A 25463-nucleotide genomic window follows, 5' to 3' on the forward strand; every position below is an offset into this window, starting at 1 on the left:
ATGAAATTGTCCAAAATGTCTTGGTATGCTGACGCCTTAAGAGTTCCCTTCACTTGAACAAAGGGGCCAAGTCCAACCCCTGAAAACAACCCCACATCATAATCCCCCTCCACCAAATGATTTGGGCGAGTGCACAAAGCAAGGTCCATAAAGACATGGATGAGCGAGTTTGGGGTGGAGGAACTTGACTGTACTTCAGAGTCCTGACCTCAACCCTATAGAACACCTTTGAGATGAATTAGAGCAGGGACTTCGAGCCAGGCCTTCTCATCCACATCAGTACCTGACCTCACAAATGCTCTTCTGGAAGAATGGTCAAACATTCCCATAGACACACTCCTAAACCTTGTGGACAGTCTTCCCAGAAGAGTTGAAGCTGTTATAGCTGCAAAGGGTGGGCCAACTCAATATTGAACCCTACGGACTAAGACTGGGATGCCATTAAATTTCACGTGCCTGTAAAGGCATGTGTCCCAATACTTTTGACAAAATAGTGTACAGTACTTAAATAATTTTTTTAAACCAGAATTTAGTGCCATTTTGACTTTGTACTGGATAAAGAATATAAGATTTTGTTATTATTTATCTTGGAAATTGTAAGAAGTAACCAATTATGCTCTGGAAATAATAAAAAAAAGAAAAGAAAAAAAATGAAAACAGAGCAGTTTTTGACCTGCGAGATGGTTGACCCATATTTGGACTCGCTGTGATGTGGTTACTCCTGTCAGGTATAATCCTTTCCTCTGTTGCCACAGAAACATCAATAACGTTCCGGAGATAGAGGATCTCGAAACGTGAAATGTGTGCGCTCCTCTGCTGAACCATTGTATTTATTTTATTTTCACGGTGCGGTATGTGAATATTTTTGATGTTAATAACATTACCTCTTCCTTTTTTTTTTATGCTGAAGATAGGTGGCATTTTATATATCATTTTTTATTTTTTTTTTTTTTTGCACAGCGAGTGACATTACATTGTGCCAACTGTACGCCAGTCACCTAGCTGTCCTTTTTCTTGTGCAATTCAGCGATACGCGATTTAAGCAGCTGCCAAGTAAGTTGAGAAATGTTACATTAAAGAGCATGTTGTTTGCTTGTGCATTTTGAAATACTATTCAATTTATGGCAATTTCGAGTTATTTTTCTGTCACTTTGTATTTCTTTTCAACCTGACGTACAGAAGCCCTGAAGGAGAAAAAAATATAAATAATAATAAAAAAAAAAATATATATTAAAGGAAAAAAATATAAAAAGGACTCCCTTGGGGTTTAGTCAGAGATGTCAACACTCAAGAACACGAGGTGCGGCGCAGAACAATCTCAGGTCATAAAAATGTCAATTTCCTCTGACTCATATTTTGCTGTATTCTCTACTTGTTTATCATGTTAAGATACTTGTTCTCTGCCTTTGTCATTTATTTGTGTTTAGGCAGATGTACTTTACATAGGAGTGACACACAGACAATACGTTGTACATGGTTAATTTTATTTATTGTGAAAAAGGAAGAGTTAAAGCCGGCCAAAGACGGTTCGAATCCCGGCCAGTTCAGCAGGAACCAGCCAAGATTTGAACCCTGTATGGGCAGGCTGAATGTACCCAAGTTGATTGATCACCTTGGGTCCAACTAGTCTGTCAGATTTTATAATTGGTACAATTATTATTTTCAGTTGATTCAATTTATTATAGGCACTAGCAGCAATCACTGTGTTCTCCTGGTGGAGGGAGAACACAATGGCTCTGCAGGAGGGAAGAGAGATTTTCTTTCCTGCAAACCGTGTCACCAAAGGCCAGAATTGGGTTGGCCAAGGATGGCTTGAACTTTGGCCAATTCCAAAAACAACTAAAATTCAAGCAGTGTGGTGAGCACCGCCCCACTCAATAAAACGTAATCTTATTCTATCAGATGCAGTCACTCTTTGGCCTTGGTCACAATAGTGAGGAGTTGAATTGCCTCCTGAATGTGAACTAAGCCTTTGGATATTCAGGCAGCTGGGGGTACCGCAGCTTCCGAAATACAGTATTTGGAATGCAATGTGAATGAAACCTGAATGGCCATCTTGTTATTTTGTAGGTGGGAGGTTAGGGGGTGGTGATAAAATAAATCTATAATCAGGTTACGGCATGGTCCCAATGATTTCAGTAGGCACGGTTGGCAAGCAGCAGCTCAAGTCAAATTGCTGCCACAGTAATGTGAATGGACCTGAGTGGCTGCCATGTTTTTTGGAGTTTTTTTTTTTCTGATCCCAAGAGGTATTTTTAATTGGAATACCTTGCCGCAATGCAGACACATTGTTATGGCATGGTCCCATTGACTTCAATGGGCACGGTTGGCAAGCAACACCTCAAGTCAAATTGTTGCCACAGCAATGTGAGTGAACCTGAGTGGCCACCATGTTATTTTGTAGGCGGGAGGTTAGGGGGTGGTGAAAACACGAATTGATCACCAGGTTACGGCATGGTCCCATTGACTTCAATGGCCACGGTTGGCAAGCAGCACCTCCTGCCAAAGGCGGCATGTCAAGTTAAATAGTTGCCACAGCAATGTGAATGAACCCAAGTAGCTATCATGTTTTTTGTAGGTTTTTTTTTCTGATCCCAAGGGGGATTTTTAATTAGAATATGGTAACTTGCCACAATGCCGACACGTGGCTACGGCATGGTCTTATTGACTTCAAAGGGTACGGTCGGCAAGCAGTATCTCCTGCCAAAGGTTGCATGTAAAGTCAGATTGTTGTTTTGAATGCAGAAGATGGTAAAAATACAAATCAACCATTATTCAATCCATAAATCAACCATCACTGCCTGCCAAATGTGACATGCCGAGTCAAATCGTGGCCATGGCAATGTGAACAAACTTGAGTGGCTGCCATTTTATTTTGGAGTTTGGGGTGGTAAAAACAGGAATCAACCACCTGTTTTATTGCTTCCCATGTGAACTAATCCTTTGGGTATTCAGGCATCTGTGGGTACTGAAGCTTCCTGAATACAGTTACTGGCATGCAATGTGAACAAACCTGAGTGGCCATTATGGTATTTGGAGATGGGAGGTTAGGGGGTGGTAAACCCAAGAATCAATCACCTGGTTTTGGCATGGTCCCATTGACTTCAGTGGTTGCGCATGGCAAGCAGCACCCCTGCCAAACATGACATGCCAAGTCAAATTGTTGCCACAGCAATGTCAACGAGTGGCCGCCATGTTATTTTGAATGCAAAAGGTGGTAAAAACACAGATCAACCACCTGATTTTTTTTTTTCTGATCCCAAGGTGGATATTGAATTACAATACCATGCCATAATGCCAGAACGTGATTACGGACTGGTCCCATTGACTTTAACAGGAACCCCTGGCAAGCAGCACTGCCTGCCAAAAGTGACATGCTGAGTCAAATCGTGGCTGCGGCAATGTAAACAAACTTGAGTGACCATGTTTTTTTGGAGGTGGGATGTTGGGGGGGTTGATAAAAACATGAATAAACCACCTGTTGCTGCCCATGTGAACTAAGCCTCTGGTTATTCAGGCAGCTGTGGGTACCGCGTGGGAGATTCGCCCATCCATGCTATTAGGGCTCGTTTACACAGCGTGCAGTGATTTGCACAGCTCAACACAGGCTCAGCATTTGGTCGTCTATAGACTTGAATGAAGTGTCATTTTGTGAAAAAAAATAAAAAATAAAATGTTAACAGTGCAATGTGTTATAGAAACGCCTCAACCCCCCCCGTACACAATGCACACCACCCCCACCAGTGTTTTCGTTCTCCTGCTGGTATAAACAAGTGTGGATGAGGAAATCAATTGAGCGAACTGAACAAGAAAAACATTCAACCGTGTATGGCTACCTTAAAGTGGTTGTAAACCTGAGTTATGGAATCTGAGCAAAGCACATATCTGCAGTGTTTACTTATTTCTCTCCAAAGCTCGAAGTGTCGTTTCTCTCTGGTGCTTTGTTCCTCTGTTATCAGCATTAGTCACTTCTAAGATGTTTTACCGACGCATGAGATCAATTTGTGTCGGGAGGGGGAGAGCTCAGAGCGAAGCTTGTCTATTCACAACACTGTTCTTCTGTGTGGAGGGGGGTGTGTTCCTTTCCTCCAATCAGCTCTCACACACTGTAACGGCAGTCTCTCTGCCCCCTCCTCTGTGCTGCTGACAGATGAACGATTTTTAACACGATCAGCACTTTGAACAGGTGTAGAGAAGAGAAGACTGTAGATAAACAAGTAAAACCTATGTGGGGGGGGGGTTGTTTCATCTCTGTGTATCGTCTGAGGCTATTCACTTCACTGGGTATATGTGAGGGTTTACAGTCACTTGATGTAGGACGGTAGTGCCATTAATGGATTTAGGCTGGGCATGTATTTGATCTGTTTTTGAACATCGTGGAGGGGAAAAGACAAACATTCCAAGTTTCATGCTCTTATGTCCCTTCAGTTTAGTGTGCCTCCTTGTGATTACATTTGTCCTGCATATTGTGGGGCGGGGGGTTTACCCAACCAGTGGCTCTTTTGCCCTAACATTTTCTTGTGAACTCAGGCCATCATGATGACAAGCCCCACAGGAAGTAAGCCTTTGATAGCTTGGGCTCACTGAAAGTGAATTCATTGATGATGGCTATCATTCAGAGCAGATAGTGGCAGAAAGGAATTACTGGGGGGATAAGGGGCAGCTCCGCATTGAAGGTATGTATTGCAGCAAAAGCAAGCAGACAAGTGACCTCTTTCTGCAGCTGCCTGTAGGAGGTTGGATTTCCTTTTTTTCGCAGAAATCCCCCCCCCCCCTCTTTTTCTTTGCAGTCATTTGGCGCTAAGAAAGTTATGATTTTCTGTTTGGTCACACCTAAATTTTTAAAGCGATTGTTGCTTGGCATTGGTGATTCAGCAGCATCAATGGCAAAGTCACTAGTGACAATTCCTGTTAATGCTTTTCTAAAGTGTTGCAACAATCAATATGTTTAGCTACCAACCACTGAAGGCAAATAATTTGTAGCAGAGCACAACTTAAAGTGTTTGTAAAGCCTCAAGGTTTTCCACCTTAATGCATTCTACTGCTGAGAAAAGCATGTGTCAGAGACGCAACGCGTCGGGTGGAGATGGGTGATATCACTTCCGGTTGCGCCTGAGAAACCACTTAATACCTTCTTTACTGCAGCTTCCCCCAGACTCCCCCCCCCCTTTTTCTTACTTAAGCCAAATTTGATCCATCGATGTGCACGAGCGCAGTGGCTCCAGCCACTGTCTCCTCATTGGATAGATTGATAGCAGCAGAAGCTGGAGAGTTTTATTGAAAAATAAACCACAAGTGTTTTCAACCCCTTTTAATGCTGTAACAAATCGCCAAACACTCCAGCTACCTACAAACTGATGTTAATCGCTGGCATAAAAGCTGCCAGCACGTTGTTGGGGCAACACCACTTCATCAGCGTAGGACTCTCGGCCCCTCCCACTCTAGCTGTCAGACAGGGAGGGAAGAGAGCCGGCCGGTCACGTGAGCGTGGAGTGGCGCTCTGAAATCAGGTATATACTGCATTTTTTTTAATAAATCACACACACAGGGGCACCTGTCATTAGGAGACAGAGCGAATAGTATCAAGAGGTCAGAGTGGCTTAACAACCACTTGAAGGCTACAAGATTAAACATAAAACATATCCCTGTTTATTTTATTTTATGTTTGCTCTTGTAGTCCTGATGCAGTGGAGTGTTGTTGCCCTGAAATGCATTTCAGTACTTCTTTGATTTGATCTACTGTCTAGTACCCATTAATGGAAGACTTCCTGGGTGGGAGCCAAATCGCCAGAGCCATTGAGCTTGTTTGACGTTTTCACTTGTATGATTACATGTGCAAGTTTGAATGTTCCCAGCGCCTCTTTAAATATGTTGTTCTGGAGCTCATCTCTGTCACTCTGCTTTTTCCACCAATACGCATGTTCCTTGTTAGCACATGATCACTGCAGCACAACTGATTGGCCCCTTGTGCTGCTTCGCCATCTCCCAGTATGAGGTCTTAAGTGCAAGAGATTGCAAGAGCTGATATCAAGCCCTTTCAGTCATCTGCCTGTCCTCCATTCATAGATCATGTTTCATTCATAGAGTCTCTAATAGTGGCTTCTATGAATGAAGAAGCTGGGCGTAAGAGGTGGGCACTCTTAATCACTTGAGCTCTGAAAGTTTTTAACCCCATCACAACCGGGCCATTTTTTGCTATTCGGCACTGTGCTATTTTAACTGGCAATCAAGCAGTCATGCGATGCTGTACCCAAACAACATTTTGGTGTTATTTGATCACCACTAGTTTTTTTATTTTTTTGCAAAATAAACAAAAAAATTACTGAAAATTTTGAGAAAAAAGCCCCCCAATATTTTTTACTTTCTGCTATAAAACATATCCAAAAAAAAAAGAAAACTATGGTATATATACTGGAATTTTTATTTTGTATACAACTAATGGCGGTGATCAGCGAGTAATGAGACTGTGGTAGTGCGGTGGGCAATCTGACACTAACTAATGCTGGGGGGGAACTGACTAACTGCCACTGACATCACCAGTGACATTAATACAGTGATCAGTGATGATAATATACACTGTCACTGTACTAATGACACTGGCTGGGAAGAGGTTAACGTCTAGGGGTTAAATGTGTGTCTAACTATGTTTAATGTGTGCTGCTTTTACTACTAGATCTCTCAGTTTCTCATCCCTGCTTTGCAGAAACTGGACAGATCGCTCCCACTGTACAGTGCTCTGTGTTGTTTATCAACACAGAACTCTGGGCTGTGATTGGACACAGCTGTTCAGCAGGTCCCGTCCGGGAATCATTGGCCGGGACTTGCTGACAGGCTCCCACTGTGTACAATCACAGTGGGTGCCGAGCAGGGGGTGAGCATGTGTACACCCTAAACCTGAAAGCTGGCAGCGATGTATGTGCGGACCTCCGTGCTGTTTCTTCCCCCGGCGCGTGCCGTTACTGACGGCTCCCGCGCGCATGTGCCGGAGTGACGTGACTCCGGCCAGTCACAGAGCCGGAGTCCGCTGCCCGCGGAAGGAAGAGAGGCAAAGATGGATGCAGCCTGCACAGGGGGATAGCGCGGGTTTTGTTTTCAGGTACAGGTCACATAATGGGCTAGTATGCAATGCATACTAGCCCATTATGCTTTTAATTTGCAGGCTTTGCAGGGAGCATTAGGGTTTACTTCCTCTTTAATTATTGTCGAGGCCTTGTTGACAGGCTCCCGCTGTGCACAATCACAGCGGGTGCCGGAGAGTGGGGTGTGCGCATGCGCGCACTAAACCCAGAAGTAGGCAGCAACGTACAGGTATGTCGCTTTGCCTACACCGGCCGCTCACCCACAGTACATTGCCGGTGAGCAGTCAGGAAATGGTAAATGGGTGCGGGGGTGAGGTCATCAGATGGGAATGATTTTGACAAAAGACAGAGCAGCACAAGGGACACGTCTCACTGAAGGCAAGTAATGTCCCTTGTGCTGATTTTTTCATTTTTTGTTTTGTTTTAGGTAAACTTAGGATTTAGAAAATTTATATTTATCAATGACATTAAAATCTGCCTAGAATACAGCTTTAAATGTTAAAAGAAAACTACATCAAGACTTGTCGAGTTTAAAGTTTTTTGTGTTTTTTTTTTTCTTAATAAAATATCTTAACTTTACGTCTCTGGGCATGTCACCTGGAAACATGTCACATACTGTTTCTTTCAGCGCAGTGCACATCAGACTTGAAGTATAAGATATGTGACCAATTACGGGCAACTCACAGGGAGCAAACGTTGTGATTTTGCTAATAGACATAATGTTTCTTCAAATTTATAACGCGTGAGGCATGTGTGTGGGCATGACAAGTAAATGAGTGAGTGATGGAGAAGGGTGAGAGAGTCGTTTAGTCCCCCCCCCCCCCCTGCCGCGTACTGTGATAATTGTCGCTTCATTCCTCTGATACATGTTAATATGTGCTACTGTAATAATACATTATACCCCGAAGTGTTAACATACAAGAAGTGTTACAAACAGATTCAAGATAGAATATCTAGCGAGGATACATTTACGTGACTGATTTAAAAAAAATATATAGAAACGTGGATTTTCAGGACTTTTTGTTTAGCATTTTCTGTGCATCATGGATCATTTTTGATGTACATTTTAGATACATTTTTTTCGTATTTAAATGTTGAGTGTTAATGGGAGTGATTTTAAATGTATTAATCAGCTGCTGCACTTGCAGGGCTCTGAGGAAGGTGGCAGGGTCTGCATTCCTTTTAGATGTGATTTTTCCTTTGGAGTAACTCACCAAAAAATTACATTTTTGTTGCAGGGGATGCCCAAAATCTGACTTGTACCTTAGTGCAGACTTCTGGGAAAATCAGTGAGCCAATCACATAAGCAGGAAATGACATGTCTAGGGGGCGTACACAATTTGTGTACAGAACGCCTCCAGGTTGCCATATTGCATTGCATTCTACAAACAATTACAGCAGATTTTTTCAAATATTTTTTATTGTATTTTGCAAAATTACAAACCTATTGCTGTAAATATAGATATTAACCTATTAGTCAAGTTCACACCAAATAATTCAGTTCACATCTGTGGTTCACAGCGTACTCCGGAAAGGTCATTTCTAATTTGATTACAATATGACTTATGTTACAATTGTAAACACTATATTTTTTTTATTTTTTATTTTTTAGGGAAAATTACTCTTTAAAACACATGCAAGAATGCTGAGCAATGCAAGGAAAATGTGCAAATATGCATTATTAACCACTGCAGCTCCGGAAGGTTTACTCCCTTCATGACCAGCCCATGTTTTGTGATGCAGCACTGCATTATTTTACTGACAATTGCGCGGTCGTGCAGCACTGAACCCAAATAAAATTGATGTCCTTTTTTTCCCACAAATAGTGCTTTCTTTTGGTGGTATTTGATCACCTCTGCGTTTTGTTTTTTTTTTGCACTATAAACAAAAAAAAAAAAAACACCAAGTAAGTAAGAAAAACAGTATTTCTTACTTTCTGCTAGAAAACATATCCAATAAAAAAATGTAAAAAATCGAATTTCTTTGTCAATTTAGGCCAATATGTATTCTGCTACATATTTTTGGTAAAACAAAAATCACAATAAGTGTATATTGATTGGTTATAGCGTCTACAAACTATGGGATATATTTTTGGAATTTTTATTTATTTATTTTTACTAGTATTGGTAGCGATAGCGGGACTGCGATGTTGCGGCGGACAAATCGAACACCTAACTGACAGTTTTGACACTTTTTGGGGACCAGTGACACTAATACTGTGATTAGTGTTAAAAGATATGCACTGCCACTGTACTAATGACACTGACAGGGAAGGGGTTAACATCAGGGCCTAGGGGGTGCTTACTGTGTGGGGGAGGTGCTTGTACTGTGGGAAGACCGAGATCCGTGTTTCTGCTCAGCAGAAACACAAGATCACTGCCTTCCCTTGGCACAGAACAGCGATCTGCCTTCTTTACATAGGCAGATCGCCGATCTGCCTGTGCCTCGAACGATTGGCAGGTCCCAGCGGACCCACTGGTTGACTCCCGCGTGCCCCAGAAGTGCAGAATCGCGTACCCGTACGTGATTCTGCACAGAGCGGCCGCCCTGCCGCAGTAAATGTACATGGTACGGTCTGCATCTGGGTAAAGCAACGTTTTTGTAAATGCAAATCTTTAAAGTCACACTAAACTCTAAACTCTATTCAGGTATGTGTTCTTAGCTTCAACAATCCCTTCTAATGCTCTCAGCACCCTCCAAATCTCCAAATTCCCTTTTCCTTGATTCTTGTTAGAGGGCAACTATGTTCATTCTCCATGGTCCCACTGTATGTAGTAATGTAGCCACCCTCTCTTGCTCATTCCCAAGATGGACTATGGGAATGCATAATGCATAAACCAGGGCACATGACCACAAGCGGGCAGCACGGTGGCTAAGTAGTTAGCACTTCCGCTTGGCAGCACTAAGGTTGATGGTTCCAAAACTTTAACCATGTTTGTTTAAAATGAGCAGTGCAGGTTAGTTGGGCTTATGTGCACTGTTCTATGCACACTACAAATCCCATAGACCATCTCCGGAGCGAGCTAGAGAGGGTGGCTACCTTCTTTCATACAGAGGGCCATAAAGAACAAATGTAGCCACCCTCAATCAGTAAATCGGATCACAGCAGCAAAAAAAAAAAAAAAAAAAAAAAAATCTGAAGGAGGCTGAGAGCAACAGGAGGGACTTTTTTTGAGTTAAGCATACATACTTTATTTATTTTTTTAATTATTATTATTATTATTATTATACCGGATTTATATAGTGGCAACAGTTTGCACAGCACTTTACAGTTGAAAATAAAGTTAAGAAGAATAATAAAACAAATGCAGCCACCAGTGCCTTGAAAAAATATTCATACTCTGAAATTTTCCACATTTTGTCATGTTACAACCAAAAGCATAAATTATTATACAGAATTTATATAGCGCCAACAGTTTACACATTGCTTTACAATATAAAAGGGAGACAATACAGTTATAATACAATAAGATACAAGAGGAGTAAGAGGACCCCGCTCAGAAGAGCTTACAATCTAATAGGGTGGGGCAGGTGGTACAAAAGGTTGTGACTGTGGGGAATGAGCTGATGGAAGTGGTAGGAGATTAGTTGGAGACGTTATAGGCTTCCCTGAAGAGGTGAGGTTTTAGGGATCGCCTGAACGTAGCAAGAGTAGGGTATATGTGGACAGGTTTAGGTAGCGAGTTCCAGAGGATGGGAGAGGCTCTGGAGAAATCCTGGAGATGAGCATGAGAGAAGGAGACGAGAGAGCTTGAGAGTAGGAGGTCTTGAGAAGAACGAAGAGGACGGTTTGGGTGATATTTGGAGACCAGATTGTTGATGTAGCTCGGGGCAGAGTTGTGAATGGCTTTGTATGTTGTGGTTAGTGTTTTGAATTTAATTTGCTGGGTGATTGGGAGCCAGTGTAGGGATTGGAGGAGAGGGTTGGCAGACACTGAGGGGTTGGTAAGGTGGATAAGTCTGGCAGCAGCATTCATGATAGACTGAAGAGGGGATAGCCTATGGAGAGGTAAGCCAATGAGAAGGGAGTTGCAGTAGTCAAGACGAGAGATAACAAGTGAGTGAATGAGGAGCTTGGTGGTTTCATTTGTTAAAAAGGGGCGAATTTTAGAGATGTTACGGAGGTGAATTCTACAAACTTTTAACAGCGATTGGATTTGAGGCTGAAAGGACAAGTCATTGTCTAGGATTACACCCAGTACCCTGGCGCGAGGGGAGGAACTGATGGTTGCATTGTTGATTTTGATGGAAAAGTCCTGGAGGGGGGGGGGGGGGGGGAATATTAATAGCTCGGTTTTAGAGAGATTTAGTAAATGTATTTTATTGGGATTTTATGTGACCAACACAAAGTGGCAAATATTAGTGAAGTGGAAGGAAAATGATAAATGGTTTTCAACATTTTTTAGAAATAAATATCTGAAAGGTGTGGTGTGCATTTGTATTCAGCCCCCTTTACTCTGATACCCCTAACTAAATTCTAGTGTAACCAATTGCCTTCAGAAGTCACCTAATAAGTAAATAGAGTACATGTGTGTGTAATTTAATTTCAGTATAAATACAGCTGTTCTGTGAAGCCCTCAGTGGTTTGTTAGAGAACCTTGGTGAACAAACAGCATCATGAAGGCCTCCTATGATGTGATACTTCCCTGCACTCCCCCACTGCTCTGTTCACCTGCAGTAATCCTAATTCTCAACCCTTTATAATCTTCTTTGTTACACTGGGTTAAAGCAGACTCCTCACTCCCTTCCCAAACCTAAAAAAAAAACCTGGGACATGCAGCCCTGCATGTTGAGCTATATCCTCAATTCATATGTTAAATAAAAGATTTATTTGTGCACTTACATTTTATTTTGTTCCACTTCCTGGTGTTCAGAGACACTGGTGATGTGGCTAGGGCCTCACAGCTGCCCCCAGGCAGTTATGTCACCACTGTCTTCCCTGTTAAAATCTTGCAAGCTCTTCAGGGGGTTGGGGGAAGGGAGCATTTTTAACAAACCGCACAAGAGCCTGAATAGTACATCTGCGGGATCTGGTGAAAACGTCGGTGGCGGGCCGTCACAGACAAAAAGGAATAAGAAGCCGGCCACTGATGACCTTTTTTAAAAAAATGGAAACGGGGGTTTCTGATCCAGGAATGGACAGAGTGTTGAGACTGGGGTACAACAAGAAGAAAAGGGCAAGCAACTTTATTTCACTAATGCTGTTATGATAAGGTGGGTGGTCTGTTTTAATCAACTTCCCTCAAGTAAATTGTTCAGGTCAAGTGAATGGTAACCATAGAATAGAATAACACATGTATATGAGCTGTTGGTACTGCACACCCCAAAACGTTATACAAAATGGAAAATTCCCTCAGGGGGAAAAATATTAAAATTTTTGGATTAAAATTCTTTTATTTTATCAAAAAGCACTTACAACTTCATGAAAGTTGTAAAAAAATAGCTCTGGCATTTACATGAAAATAACATTACCCATCAATCACGATAAAACTACACATTTATATGGAACCCGTTATTAGAAATGTACTGCAACGTGGTCATCCACATGATACCCCTACGTGTTTCGACCCTACTAATTATGGTCTTCTTCAAAGGGGGTTTTTTTGTTCTATGTGGGGAAAGAAAATACATATTTAATCATCATTTTATATTAAGCATTACATCTAGCCACATAAAATGGTGTATATTTACCAATTATGATGATGGGGAAAAGGATAGACATGTCCTGTAGCCAGAGATTCCTTTAAAATTTGGTCTTGTGATCCTGAAGCCTCCATGTGTCGTCTCTGCTCTCCTTGGAACGGGCCCCACCTCCAAGGAACTTACAAGAGACCACTCTTTTGGACTTCCAAGGGGACAAGGAGGAGAGTAAGCCAGCACCTGTGATATATTATAGAAACCTTAATGTTTTTACAATAAAAATTCAAAGGGATTTTTGGGGAAGGGATTTTTTTAACTATTAGATGGTTACCAAAGTATTTAACCACCAACGAATAATTAAATTAAATGATTAATTTTTTATTTATTTGTTAATTATGAATAATTTTATTTATTTTGACTCCTACAGGTTGGTGTATTAATTAATTGTTATATATTTATGTTACTCTGACAACAGAGAGTCCATAAAGATCATTGTGTATGTATAATGTGAAGTGATGAAGTGAAAAATAATAAATGTGAATTTAACAAATTAAATTCAATGGGTGATGGTAATGAAATATAACATAGGTGTGTGTAAAAAATGTGTTGATTAAATGTGATGTAGTTAATTGTAAATGGAATGGTGGAATGCTGGAATGGTGTCCAAGGCTTAAGCGCTGCATCGTGTGGTGAAGGGGAAAAGATCACATGCCTTCCCCCATACCTGGAAATAGCAGTTCTTTACACCCCTGCAGATTAAGGACGTAGAAGGGGAGCGTGGTGTGCCTGTAGAGGGAAGATGGGGGGGCACATTGTATGATGTAGCATTTTGGCATCGTCCAGTTTATTGTAGTTTATTTTCAATATCCATGATTTGGTGATCTTTTAATGATTATTGGGAGAGATATTTAGCAATATGTGCCCAATATAAATGTCTGATGCTAACCATTTCTTCAATAGCGTCCGACATAAATGTATAACTACAGGTATCCAAAACGGCTTGCATTATCTCATGCTGGGTTCACCCTTACCAGCTGAAGGGTTGGTAATGTAAAGAGCTCTGTAAAGCAGAGGTGATGTTTGTATTTGCTGTAGATATGTAGATCCAGGGGGTGCTTGCAGTAATGTGCAGATAAGCTCTTCAGATGGAAGCCTTGCTATATGCTTTTAAGTGTCTATGATAATATCGCTGAACATAAAAGTGAATAGGAATGCAAGGGCTGGTGCTGCGACAAATGCTTGTGGTTCATACATGACACGGCAGATTTACTTTATCAACAGAAATGGTGTAACTGAGTAACTGTAGAACAGCCATTGAATCTTCTGAGAGATAAACCGATCAACATTGGTTTAAAGGGATTTTCCACTTTAGGGGTTTTGTTTCACCAATCTATTCCTTTCCTTATAAATGTACTTTGGTGAAGGTTCCTCCACTGATATTGAAGGGTTTTGCCACTTCTGTAATAGGGATGATTGATCGAAAATGGTGATGATGTCACAGGAGTAATAAAAGTTGTTTCTCACTACAGATTTAAGATAAAAAGAAAAATGAATGCTGGGACATACCTGGAGATAACCATTCAGATAGACCAGAACAGTATGGAAAACTCTCACATTTTTGGGACTTGTAAGGTGCCAGTTCAAAATGATAGAAAAACATATTATAACATAATCCCATAAAATATAAAATATTTGTGTTTTATAACTATTTCAAAAAACTATTTTAAAATAATGTGACTACATTAATGGAAATATTATAATATGTTGTTCAACCATTTGGAACTGACACCTTAGAATTCACAAAAATTAGAGAGTTTTCTGTAGTAGTTCGGGATGGTGTGCAATAAACTATGGAACTAGTTATTATTGTGTAATTAGACAGAAATCGTGAAGAGAGCAAGAATGCAGTGCTGGGCTTTCTTAATGGAAACACCAGCAGGCCCTACAAACTATTTTTTGGATGCACCTTGTTAAAATATGTATGTGTACATAAATGTTAATATAAAAGTCAAAATTTAGATGTCGCCCCCAAAATTTTAAATTACCAAAAAAACAGATTCTTTTATATAATACTACTTCAAACTTTTTTTTTTATTAGCACAAGATGAGTTTTTCCCAATAGAGGTGTAATTGCAAAAATAAACCTAGAATTTACCCTTCAAAGTTGACTTTACGCTTTAAGGCTTTTGTTCCAAAAATCTATTTCTTTCCTTATTAATATATTTTGGTAAGGGCTTCTCCGTTGAGATCTAAAAGCTTTGCAGCCCCTGTAATACACTTCTAAATAGAGATGAGCAAACCCGAGACTTTGTTTTTCTGAAATGTTGGTGGAAATGTAGGGCTTTTGGTGAAATTTTACCACTCATCAAATGCATTAGAGTCAATAGGGAAGGCGAAATTAAAGCAAACCTTCATCCCAAAATTAAACTTGCCTCCATCCTTCCTCCCCTCAGCTCATATTTTATTTGCAGCTTTTTTTTTACGGCGGGAGGGGGAATTACCATTTTTTTATTGATACCCACAGCTGGCTCTTAAGTCCTAGATGGCAGCCCTGGGGATCCGCAGCACTCAGAAGAATCCACTGTAGGGGAGACATCACTGGACTCCATGGGCTGGTAAGCATCTGTTTATTAACGGCCAGCAGCTACATTATTTGCAGCTGCTGACTTTTAATTTTGCAAAAGCAGAGTGAAATTCCTCTTCAAAGCGGAGCTTAACCCTTTTCGCTCCCAATTTTTTTAACCCCTGCTTACCTGGTTTCGGGTCCTTCACAGTTAAGATACTCGCCCACCCAGAGTGATCCAGCATCCTGGTGAGATCTTCTTCTCTTCTGCCCCCAGCTCGGTTCCATCTTCTTGCTTGATGTCTTTGGAAAGCTGCTGGCTCTTTCGTGTTCAGCCAGTGGCTCTCCCGATGATGAGCCGCTATGCCCACCCCCTCCTTTCTCAATAAAGGACTATGCCTCCTGGGATATGTGACGTACATATCCCAGTAGGCATAGCGGGCAAAGCACAACATTCGCCTAGGCGAGGGACGTGCATAGGGGTGGGACAGAGCTTTTTTATTAAATAAAAAGGTAAAACCCCTATTTGCACATTGGAGGGAGTGAGGGTTGGAGAGGAGGCAACATGAAATTAAGGGTGAAGATCCTCTTTAAGGTATTAACTGAAGGCAAATCTTTTCATCTCCCTCTAACTCTTTACTTTTGAGTGTAGAGGAGGGTGTAGGACACCTGTCAAGTTTTTATTGCTGTCTTTGTTCCCATTATGGAGATTCACTTCCATTTGTCCTGGTGACCATAATCACCAAAAGAAAATCACAAATTTTGTGTAACAGAACAGGAGTAGAAGGGGAATCTTTCAATGGAGACCGAAGTTCTGGTGACATTCAGGAATCGCTTCACTTTAGAGAGATTTCCTTTTTTGGCTATTGAACAGAAGGCGAAGGGAGATGAAAGATGAAAAAAGAGATATGAGAGGAGTTATAACTCTCCTTTACTCTCTCCAAATGGAAAAAAGAAATCTGCCTATATTTATAGCTTTGGGTGCAGTGGGCTTTAAATGGGTTCTGACAGTCACAGAAGCTCCTCTAACTAACCTGAACTAGTTCTCGTGCTAAAAATCGGTCCCTTATTAGCCTAATTTTTTTACATTTGTTTCACATGAATAAAATAAAACTATGAAAAAAGGAAACTAAAAAAAATTGAAGGTGTTAGTGCCTAAAATGATCGACTACACAAAAAAAGTAAAAGCACAAATATAGAGCGTGGAATTGAGACTTTTCACTTTGAAATTGTTAATTTTGCAGCAAAGTCAATTTTCCTAAATTATTTTGTTCATCCCTACAAGTACAGGTTTACTTAAACTTAGAGTATGGACTTAGGAGGTTGGGTTTCATCTCTGTGTGTTGTGAATCATTTATGTTGGTATATGGGGCATGGCAATACACCACATTAATGCATTGTAAATGTGCATTGGGGTGCATTGGCATTCATTCTAAATGGCTGATCACTAGTTTCAATATTTTGAGTCACTGACCCAGAACCAGTATACTATGCTGACATTTTTTTATCTGTTCATGAAACATTTATTTTAAATCTTTGCAAATCCAACCATGCCAATTTTGGAGAGCTTCCATTGCCCACACACCATCCTGTCCACATAATATTAATATTGTTTTGGCCAAGGAGCAATATGGGACATGGAGTAAATTTCCACAACAGTAGTTTTACAGACCTTGCCATCTGAGCTTTGCTAGTTACAGTACATATGGGTCCATTCTACATACACTTGGCTCATGTACGCCTAAGCTTATTTAAAAGATGAAATGGGGTCACGTTTTTTTTTTTTTTTAAATATTCCCTTTATCATGTGATTATTTTTTTTTCAGTGATAGTTGGTGAAAGCACTTTACTTTCAATGATAGATAATTATTAAATCAGATAATCTTCCATTAGTACTATAGCTTGAGAACAGCTCATATGAAAAATGTACTTATTTTTATAATACTAAACCTTTTTTTTTTTAACATAGCTTCTTTTACCTTCTTTCCTAATTTGCCTTTCCCAGCATTTTGGATGACAATGTTTTACTCTGTGGTGACCACCGACACACAACCACGGGACCTTAACTTTCTACTGAAATAGTAGGCTGAAATGCAGACATCATTTATGCAGTCCCAAAAAGACTGGATACTCCTTTTTTGCACATAAGGCGTCCATAGCTAACACCAAAAGAATGGGTACAAAATTATGACACGTTGGTATAAAACTCCACAGGTCCTACACAGAACTGTCCCCCAAATTAATCCGATTTGTTGGAGATGCCAACAAGAAGTAGGCACATTGATCCACATTTTCTGGACTGCCCTTCTCTAAGGAATTTCTGGGCTGCAGTCAAAATCACTATTCGCGGGGTGACGGGTGTGTCTCTTGTGGATGATCTGGCGGCCCTTTTTATTACATGTTACCCCAATGTCAGTAAAGCGTTACAAAAGCTCTCTTTTTAAGCATCTTCTCAGTGCTGCTAAGGCTGGCCATGGAGCCTTCTCCACCTCCACCTACTATTGAACAGTGGCTGGATCAGGTTGCGGACATGCAGTTACTGTAGCAGCTAAGGGCTCATCTGAGAGAACAATTAGAAAAGCACTTCAAAATTTGGACCCCCTGGTTCTTGTACAAGAATTCTATGACTGACATGGTAGACACCTAGGCTGGGTGCCTGGGTAAGGAGCTGGAAGGGCTGCCCCTCCCTCCTCCTCTCCTTCCCCCCTTTTTACTTTGTGTGCTGCCTTTTATGGTCCTGACTTTGTTATATGCAGATTCACATATACCTTCCATATATTGAGTTGAGCTGACATCTCATGATCTCTGATATCTGTATTAACAAAATACTATTGATTGTGACTGCCTGCTCTTCTCTGTCTTTAAATAAAGGATTTAGAAAAAGAAAGTGTTCTCTCCCCCCTCCACCCACCTATCCTGCCTACCCTGCATAGAAAAGATCTGCATTCTTACCTATTTTTATCTGCTCTTGTTTGGTCATGTGATCCTGCAGCTATGGCTTCCATGTGTAAGGGAGTGCTCAACAGCTGTGAATTCCCAAAGTCATGACATCACCAGTAGACTCCCATGGTCCAACTGCTGTCAGTGTTCCATCCTCTCCTCTACAGCAGTCATTCATTGGTGCAGGTGAGCTAGAGCTGCCGGATCATGCAACAGGGCCAGAGAGTAGGTTAGGTTAATTAGCTTAGGTAAGTACACAGATGTTTTTTAAACAGAGTAGGCAGGATAGATAGGAAGATGGACGGAACATTTGTATTAATAGTTAGACTTTTCTTCTACTTTAACCACTTACCTACTGGGCACTTTTACCCCCTTTCTGCCTGGGCCAATTTTCAGCTTTCAGCGCTGTCGCACTTTGAATGACAATTGCGCGGTCATGTAACGCTGTACCCAAATTAAACTTTTATAATTTTTTTTTCACACAAATAGAGCTTTCATTAGATATCATCATTTCGATTTTTTTTTTTTATTGTGATCATATGCCCTCTTAAGCATCTCTTCTCCAGGGAGAATAAGTTTTATGTTGGCAGTCATTCCTCATAACTGAGGTCCCCCAGTCCCCCTTATTAGCTTTATTGACCTTCTTTGGACTCTCTCCAGTTTCAGCACATCCTTCTCGAGGATCGGTGACCAGGTAACAAGGTTTTCACTAGCCAATGCCCTGGAAAGTGATTCCCGGTGGATCACTTTTCATAGCGTGGCTAACCAGTGATCCTGCCGCTTCCTGAATGCGTAAGACAGATAGTGTAGATCGGCAGCCGACTGTAAAGTTGTGCCACATCCAAAATATACAATTATACAAAAAGAAAGGGTTCCCCTATTGGTGGACTTTTTAGGCACGTATAAAAAGGCGTAGAAGAGTATATAAAGTACAAATAAAGTTTATTAAATAGAAAAATACTAAATTTTTTTAGTATTTTTCTATTTAATAAACTTTATTTGTACTTTATATACTCTTCTATGCCTTTTTATACGTGCCTAAAAAGTCCACCAATAGGGGAACCCTTTCTTTTTGTATAATCCTGAATGCGTAACAGCAATTTATGATGGGTCTTGTGAGCCAAGCATGGCCCGGTTGACTTGAATGGCTGAGTTTGACAGGCAGTGCCACCTGTCAACTCGGCATGTTGCATTTAATTTGCTGTGGCCGAGATGCAAAGCGCCGTGGCTCAGCTGCTTGTTTTTATTGCTGCCCTTGTGACAGAGGCTTTTAAGCTGGATATACACTAGTCTAATTTAGAATGGAAATTCATGCAAAAATTTGTACAAGAATTCTCAGAACATTTGAATGTCGTTCAAAAGTAGCTCAATATTTTGTTTGCTTTTAACATTCAAATTTGGAATGAATGAACTTTACCAAAGAGAAAAACCCCATACACTGTTAGAAATTTGTACAGCCCTGCTCCTTTGAACTTTCCCGTCCCTGTGGTTGAAAACGAATGTTGATTTGACCCAACTAAAGATTGGCGAAACAAACAAACTGTCTTACAATGTTCTTACAACGAAAAAACAAAACAAAATTCTACTAGTGTATATATATATATATATATATATATATATATATATATATATATATATATATATATATATATATATATCCAGGTTTACTCCGTCTAAAATAATAACTAAAGTTTTTCCTATTATTTCTACTTTAAACTGTTCATTAGTACTCATTTGTAATGGCTCATGACCCACAAATGCAAAATGGTCAAGACAACTGAATCCCTCCCAATCAGACCAATCACATTTTCCTATCTTTTTCCACTATTACATGATTCCCAGGATCATGTCCTGTTGTCCAAACACAGTTGCACCTTTATCCAAAGGTTTCCATATTTCTCAGCTTGGGTTTTCCATTGCATTGAATACTTTGTACAAGAATGGGTTACAATCAGCTAAATGCATTGAGCCCCCTCTGATTCTTTCCATAATGCTGAGCATCCTACTGCTGCATTGTTTCAGTCAATGATCTGCAGGGTAGTCAATAATACACAAGAAAGACAGCTGCTTTCTAAGTAGTAAGGCTAAATACTCCCCACCGTGCGCAAGAAGCAAATTCACCCTTTATCATTATAAGAATAATGACAGTTCAGCGCAGATAGTGCCGGGAGACATCTTATATATTTTACAATATTGTACGATTCTTTTCACTTAGTTGCCGCACACCCCCCAGGGTGTCTGGAGACTGAATGGAAAGATGTTCCTCGATGTTCATAGACGAGTTATATGGCGCTAGAGGCAACAATGAGAAATCACAGGAGGGTTGATTAACATCCTGTGGCTGCATAGTAGTCCTCCCAGGTTGTATGGATATTAAATTATCAGCACAATTGATAACTGACGAGTTGGATGACTAGATGCACAAATATTGATGGATAGGGATAATGCATGACTTTGATTTTGTTTCTTTAAAAGAAAAAAAAAAAAAACTTCACTCAGCTCCACTATTGCTAGGTTCATTTTATAGTATGACTCCATTTTTCAGTTATAAATTCAGTATAAGTATGCTACAGTTTCCTCACTTGGAGCCTTTTATTCTGTCTCACATTTCCATTTAAAGGAGATCTATGGTCATGGCATACACTTTCATTTTATAAATTCAACATTGTAATAACAATACAAACAATTGATTTTTTTTGACAATCCAATATAAGCTTACTTGATAAATCTCCTGTGGTGAGTTCTGCCTGTCTGTTGGCCATCTCTTTCCACAACGTTCTGAGTTCCCTGCATGCTTTGCAGCTTTTCCTCTGCTGTTTACTCTTGATTTCTAAGGACTACATACCCCATTGTACCTTGCCCGCAAGCAGTGATTCCATTGTTGCCAGCCATCAGTATTTTTACTGGCAGCCAGTAAAAAACAGGCACTTTTCTCCTGCCAGTAAATGCCACTGACAGGAAAAGGTTGCCAGTAAAAATATGTCTGGTACGCCAAAACCATCTGAGTGCCTGCTACAGTGTGTTTGGGCGGCACCTGTGGGGGGTTGGTCTGGCAGAGGCAATGCCTGGGCATGTCGTGTGATGTCATGGTGCAAGGAAGCCGAGCTGAGTGGCCTGAGCCTTGTGTGCAGGTCTGCGAGATGGGAGCAAGGCAAGCCAGGAGCGGAAATGTCAGTGCTGTTTGGATTGGAGTGGGCTGAAGGGACCATCTGACATGGTGAGAGACTGTCACTCCAGAGGGGATGGGTCATGTTGGTGAGGTGTCAACATCATCTGTGCTGCTGCACACTGCTGTCAGTGTCACTGTGAGAGTCAATTCTATGTGTGTGTGCCGCCTATTCTAATTTCTTGCCCTCCTGTGTCCTTTCTCTGAGCTACTTACTATATTGAAAATAAAATAAGAAATATGTTTTCTGCCCTAATATCCACCTTAAATCATATTGCTGATTGCATATTGTCCTTGTTTGTAGCCCAAAAACTGAAATTTGCACTTAAATCTGTAATTTTGTAACTTTTGGAAATGCCAGCAAAAACTTGACTGTGCCAGTAAATCTGGGGTGTCTTGTCAGTAAATTTCAATCTGGTAGGTTGGCAGCACTGAGTGATTCCTGTACTGATTCCGCCTCCTGAAACTCCTACGCTCAGCTCCTCTGTAGTTCGGAAGGCAGGCTCTGTAAAATGTGTCACACAGCATTGCCTACTCACAGGGCATAGTGACTACGTGTCCCAGAATTCAAGGTTGTAAATGTGTTGGGATCTTCACAAGTTTACCAACTTCAAGATCATCCAGATTAAAAGGGGTAGGCTACACCTAATTGCAATACGATGTGGAAATAAGTATATGATTTTACATTTTGGCCTTAACTTTCTTCCCTACTTGTCCTCGGGTCTAAGCAGACACAGTGAGGCCACTGCCTCTGATGCTGTGCTGGGGTGGAATCCTCTCCCACCTCCCTATCACCAAGCCATCTCCTGCACTGTTATTCCTGGAAATTTCACTGGAAGAGCTCATCTCAAAGAAAATTTTATTGTATAGTAATTCTGGAAAATGAAGGGGTGGTTATGGAAAATACAATTAACATCAAAGTTATTCTGAAGTTGCAAAGAGGTTTGACAGAAAGCTTTGCCAATGTATGTGCCTATTCCTGATATCTTGCAACTTGTTTGAACATGGAAATGCCAGAGAAAAGATCAGTAATAGGTGTGGCATGGAATCTCTAGTCAGTTGCAACCAGGAGTTTCTTAGTGCATGTGAGCTGAGACACTGATGGTTATGATGGTTATGTCTGCCATTCATCATACCCTGCATCCAATCCAGTTAGCTAGCTCATAGAACCCAAGTATAAAATGTTTCTAAATTTTAAGTTAAAACCAAAGGGGTTTGTTGCCTTCATTTGCAAATATACAATATGTAATGCCACACCACCATATTAATGAGCCTTTGCCAAGCTTTGTGAGCACCAAGAACTTATATATCGCAGTGAGTTCATGGGGAGTAGCTTACCTAGAGTAAGTCTTCTGTAGGTCCCATTCACATTTGCACATTTTAAGTGCTTTGTGAGTGCCATGTATTGGAAAAGGTTCTGCTTGCTGGATCTTTGAGGTGGTTTCCAGCAAAACTTTTAGGGCACTGCTGTCTTTGACTGTTAGTGTCACAAAATTTGTAGTGAGATCTTGTGGTGTAACTACTGTGCTGCTCACTGTTCTCCTTCCTGGAGAGAAAGCTGTAACCAAAAACATACAGTGCAAGTACTTCCTTCTTCTGTTTCATCTATTCTATAGATCTGTGCTGTCTGTCTCTTCTGCTGCTTGACTATTTCCCTACCAGTCAACATATTACTAGTCTTTAGGAGGCAGTGCTGACATGAGGAAGCAAAGCCCTGCCTCCAAAGATGGCCACTTCCACATAGTACAGAATAGGAATTGGTAATTCAGTAATAAATGGGGAACAGGTCAACTTCAGGGAGCCTATAGACAAACCTATGAGGAGTCTTTTGTTCTCTGCCTGCTTTTTTATGGGCACAACTTTCAAAGTACAGGTCCTCTTTAGAAAGAAAAGACCTACTTTTTAGTTCTGCCTGACCTTACTGCAATACAAAAAAAAGTCTGATCTGAATATTTCTTCTAGGTAGGTTAAATAATAAAAAAAACCTAATCTTTCAGTGTCCAAAGAGAAGGCGCTGAAGTGTGAGACAGTGCACCCTTATTTGCTTCTCTGGAATCTATACAAAATAAGAGGAAGCACGCATCTGGCAGCGTACAGTGCACCATAACGGCACATATAAAGCCAGCATTATAAAAAGAGCTTGCTAATAAGATGGTTCAGAGAGAACAGTTCTGGAAAGCACAGTTCCTGGCTGTCTCTCAAGTATAATAATATTGTTGATCAGAAGCTCAGTGAGCAGAATGAGCCCATATAAAATACAGCTGCGTATTGCTTATGTGGGCCACAGAACGTACTAAATGGCAAAACATAAAAAAAAAAAAAAAAAAATACTTGAAGAATATGTGTTCTGTTTCTTCAAATTGTTTTTTTTTGTGTTCAAACATTTTTTTTTTCTTTTAATTATGTAAATAAGAACTACATATGATTTTTTTAAAAATATTTTACTTTATTTTGCCCAGTAGGTGGTGCACTTGGGGTTACACTCTTTTTTTGTGATTTTACCAAACCTACTACTACTTTGCTGTGAGTAGCCTGCACAATTTAATTAGCCCACATACAGTCGAATGAGCCAGCATAGGACCTTTCCCATTCCCAGTCAGCTGGTTTGTTTGGACTTAATTGTATGTTTAAGCAAAACTGAAAAAAAATGCAGTACATCTCTGCAATACATGCACATGTCCCCATATTGTGTTGCTGTGTGCTGCAAGTACAGAAAAATACCTGGTCAATCTTCCAGAAATCCAGTCAGCTTCCAACATCATGTAATGAGTTGACTGCACTGCCTCTGCTGCACTGAAATTCCAAGCAGAATGTCAGCCCTGCCTGAGTTCTGCCCTGCTGTACTATCCCATCCTCTTTCTGTCCCTCTCCACATGCATACCTTGATTTATTTCTCAACAAAACAATGCTGCTGTCTTGATCTCCAAGACACATTGCATGTAAGGAAAAGGGCTCTTGGAAGATGTAGTTCTTGGGGCCTTCTTTTTCTTTTCAAGTATTTTATTAACAAAATGAAAAGGAGACATACAAAGGATATTAGCCCCTAGAGAAGGGAGTCATAACATGATGTATAAAAGTGCAACAAATTGACTTTGACACAGCCCACAAAGATGCATAAGGAAAAAAAACATTAGTAATGCAATTAAATGCATAACGATTGCATGATTACATAGGACTAGGCGATACCTCATGTGCCTTCTGGAGTTGAAAGAAGGGGACCCTCAGGGTGGTGTTATCGGTGAATAATATCATGAAACATAGCTTGCGAGGGGCATCAAACAATATATGGGGTGAAGAGAAGGTACTGGGTGACCAGAGGTTGGAGGAGGATGGAAACGGGAGAAATTACCATGTAGGTCTTAAGACTCGAATTCCCTTAAAATTGGGTGTGGCTGAGGTCGTATCCTATCATGTTTCTTAGAACAGGTTATCCCAAATCAGGGGAGCTAGTACGTAAGGACTAGTAGAAGAGAAGAGGAATCACAAAAAAATAAAAAAAACAGTGGTACACTAAAGGTAATTTCAAATTCATTTACCCACTCACCAGACCAGTGGATTGTGTTCCTGGAGCCAATGACTAATTGAAAAATTGGGGTGGGGGTGGGTTGGTGTAAATGATGGGCACCCCCTTGTGTTCCCATTAAACCCCCCCCCCCCCCCTGTTCTAGAAGAGAAGAAGAGGCAGAAAAGAAAGAAAGGTAGGGAAACAGAGTAGGAAGAGGAAGGGATTTAAGTCCAGAAAAACAGGGAAGAGGGGGGGAAGAGAACAAAGACAGATCCCAGGGGGGTAGGAGTGGGGGGGGGGGGGGGGAATTCAAAATCCTTTACATGCTAACTCACAAGGCACAACTCCTGGGTCGTCAAGGGGATAGTAATGATTCATCTAAGTCGGTTGGGAGGTAATGATCCACCCAAGGTTTCCACAAGTGTTAATATTTCCTAACCCTGTCTAGTAGGACAGCTTCAACCTTGGCATGGATCATGGCTCTAGTGATTCTGTTTTTAGTTTCAATAACGTTGAGAAGAGGAGTTTCCTAGGTCTTAGCAATAGTTTGCTTTGCAGCTGTAGTAACCT

General features: G+C 40.8%; 1 protein-coding gene across 3 annotated transcripts in view; it reads left to right on the forward strand.

Annotated features, from left to right (window-relative positions):
- Positions 1-25463, forward strand: part of CAMKMT (calmodulin-lysine N-methyltransferase) — a 685679-nt gene that overhangs the window by 232771 nt on the left and 427445 nt on the right. For 2 of the 3 annotated variants that reach the window (XR_012244021.1, XM_073628476.1), the window contains exon 4: positions 961-1053. The exons of the other annotated variant lie outside the window; for it this stretch is intronic. Coding sequence is in view for 1 of the 2 variants with exons in the window: in XM_073628476.1 (XP_073484577.1) it covers positions 961-1053 (93 nt within the window). In the remaining variant the exon portion in view is untranslated. The remainder of the gene's footprint in view (positions 1-960; positions 1054-25463) is intronic. 3 annotated transcript variants of the gene reach the window in all.

The sequence above is a fragment of the Aquarana catesbeiana genome, linkage group LG04, assembly GCF_042186555.1.
Source record: "Aquarana catesbeiana isolate 2022-GZ linkage group LG04, ASM4218655v1, whole genome shotgun sequence".
Lineage (NCBI taxonomy): Eukaryota > Metazoa > Chordata > Amphibia > Anura > Ranidae > Aquarana > Aquarana catesbeiana.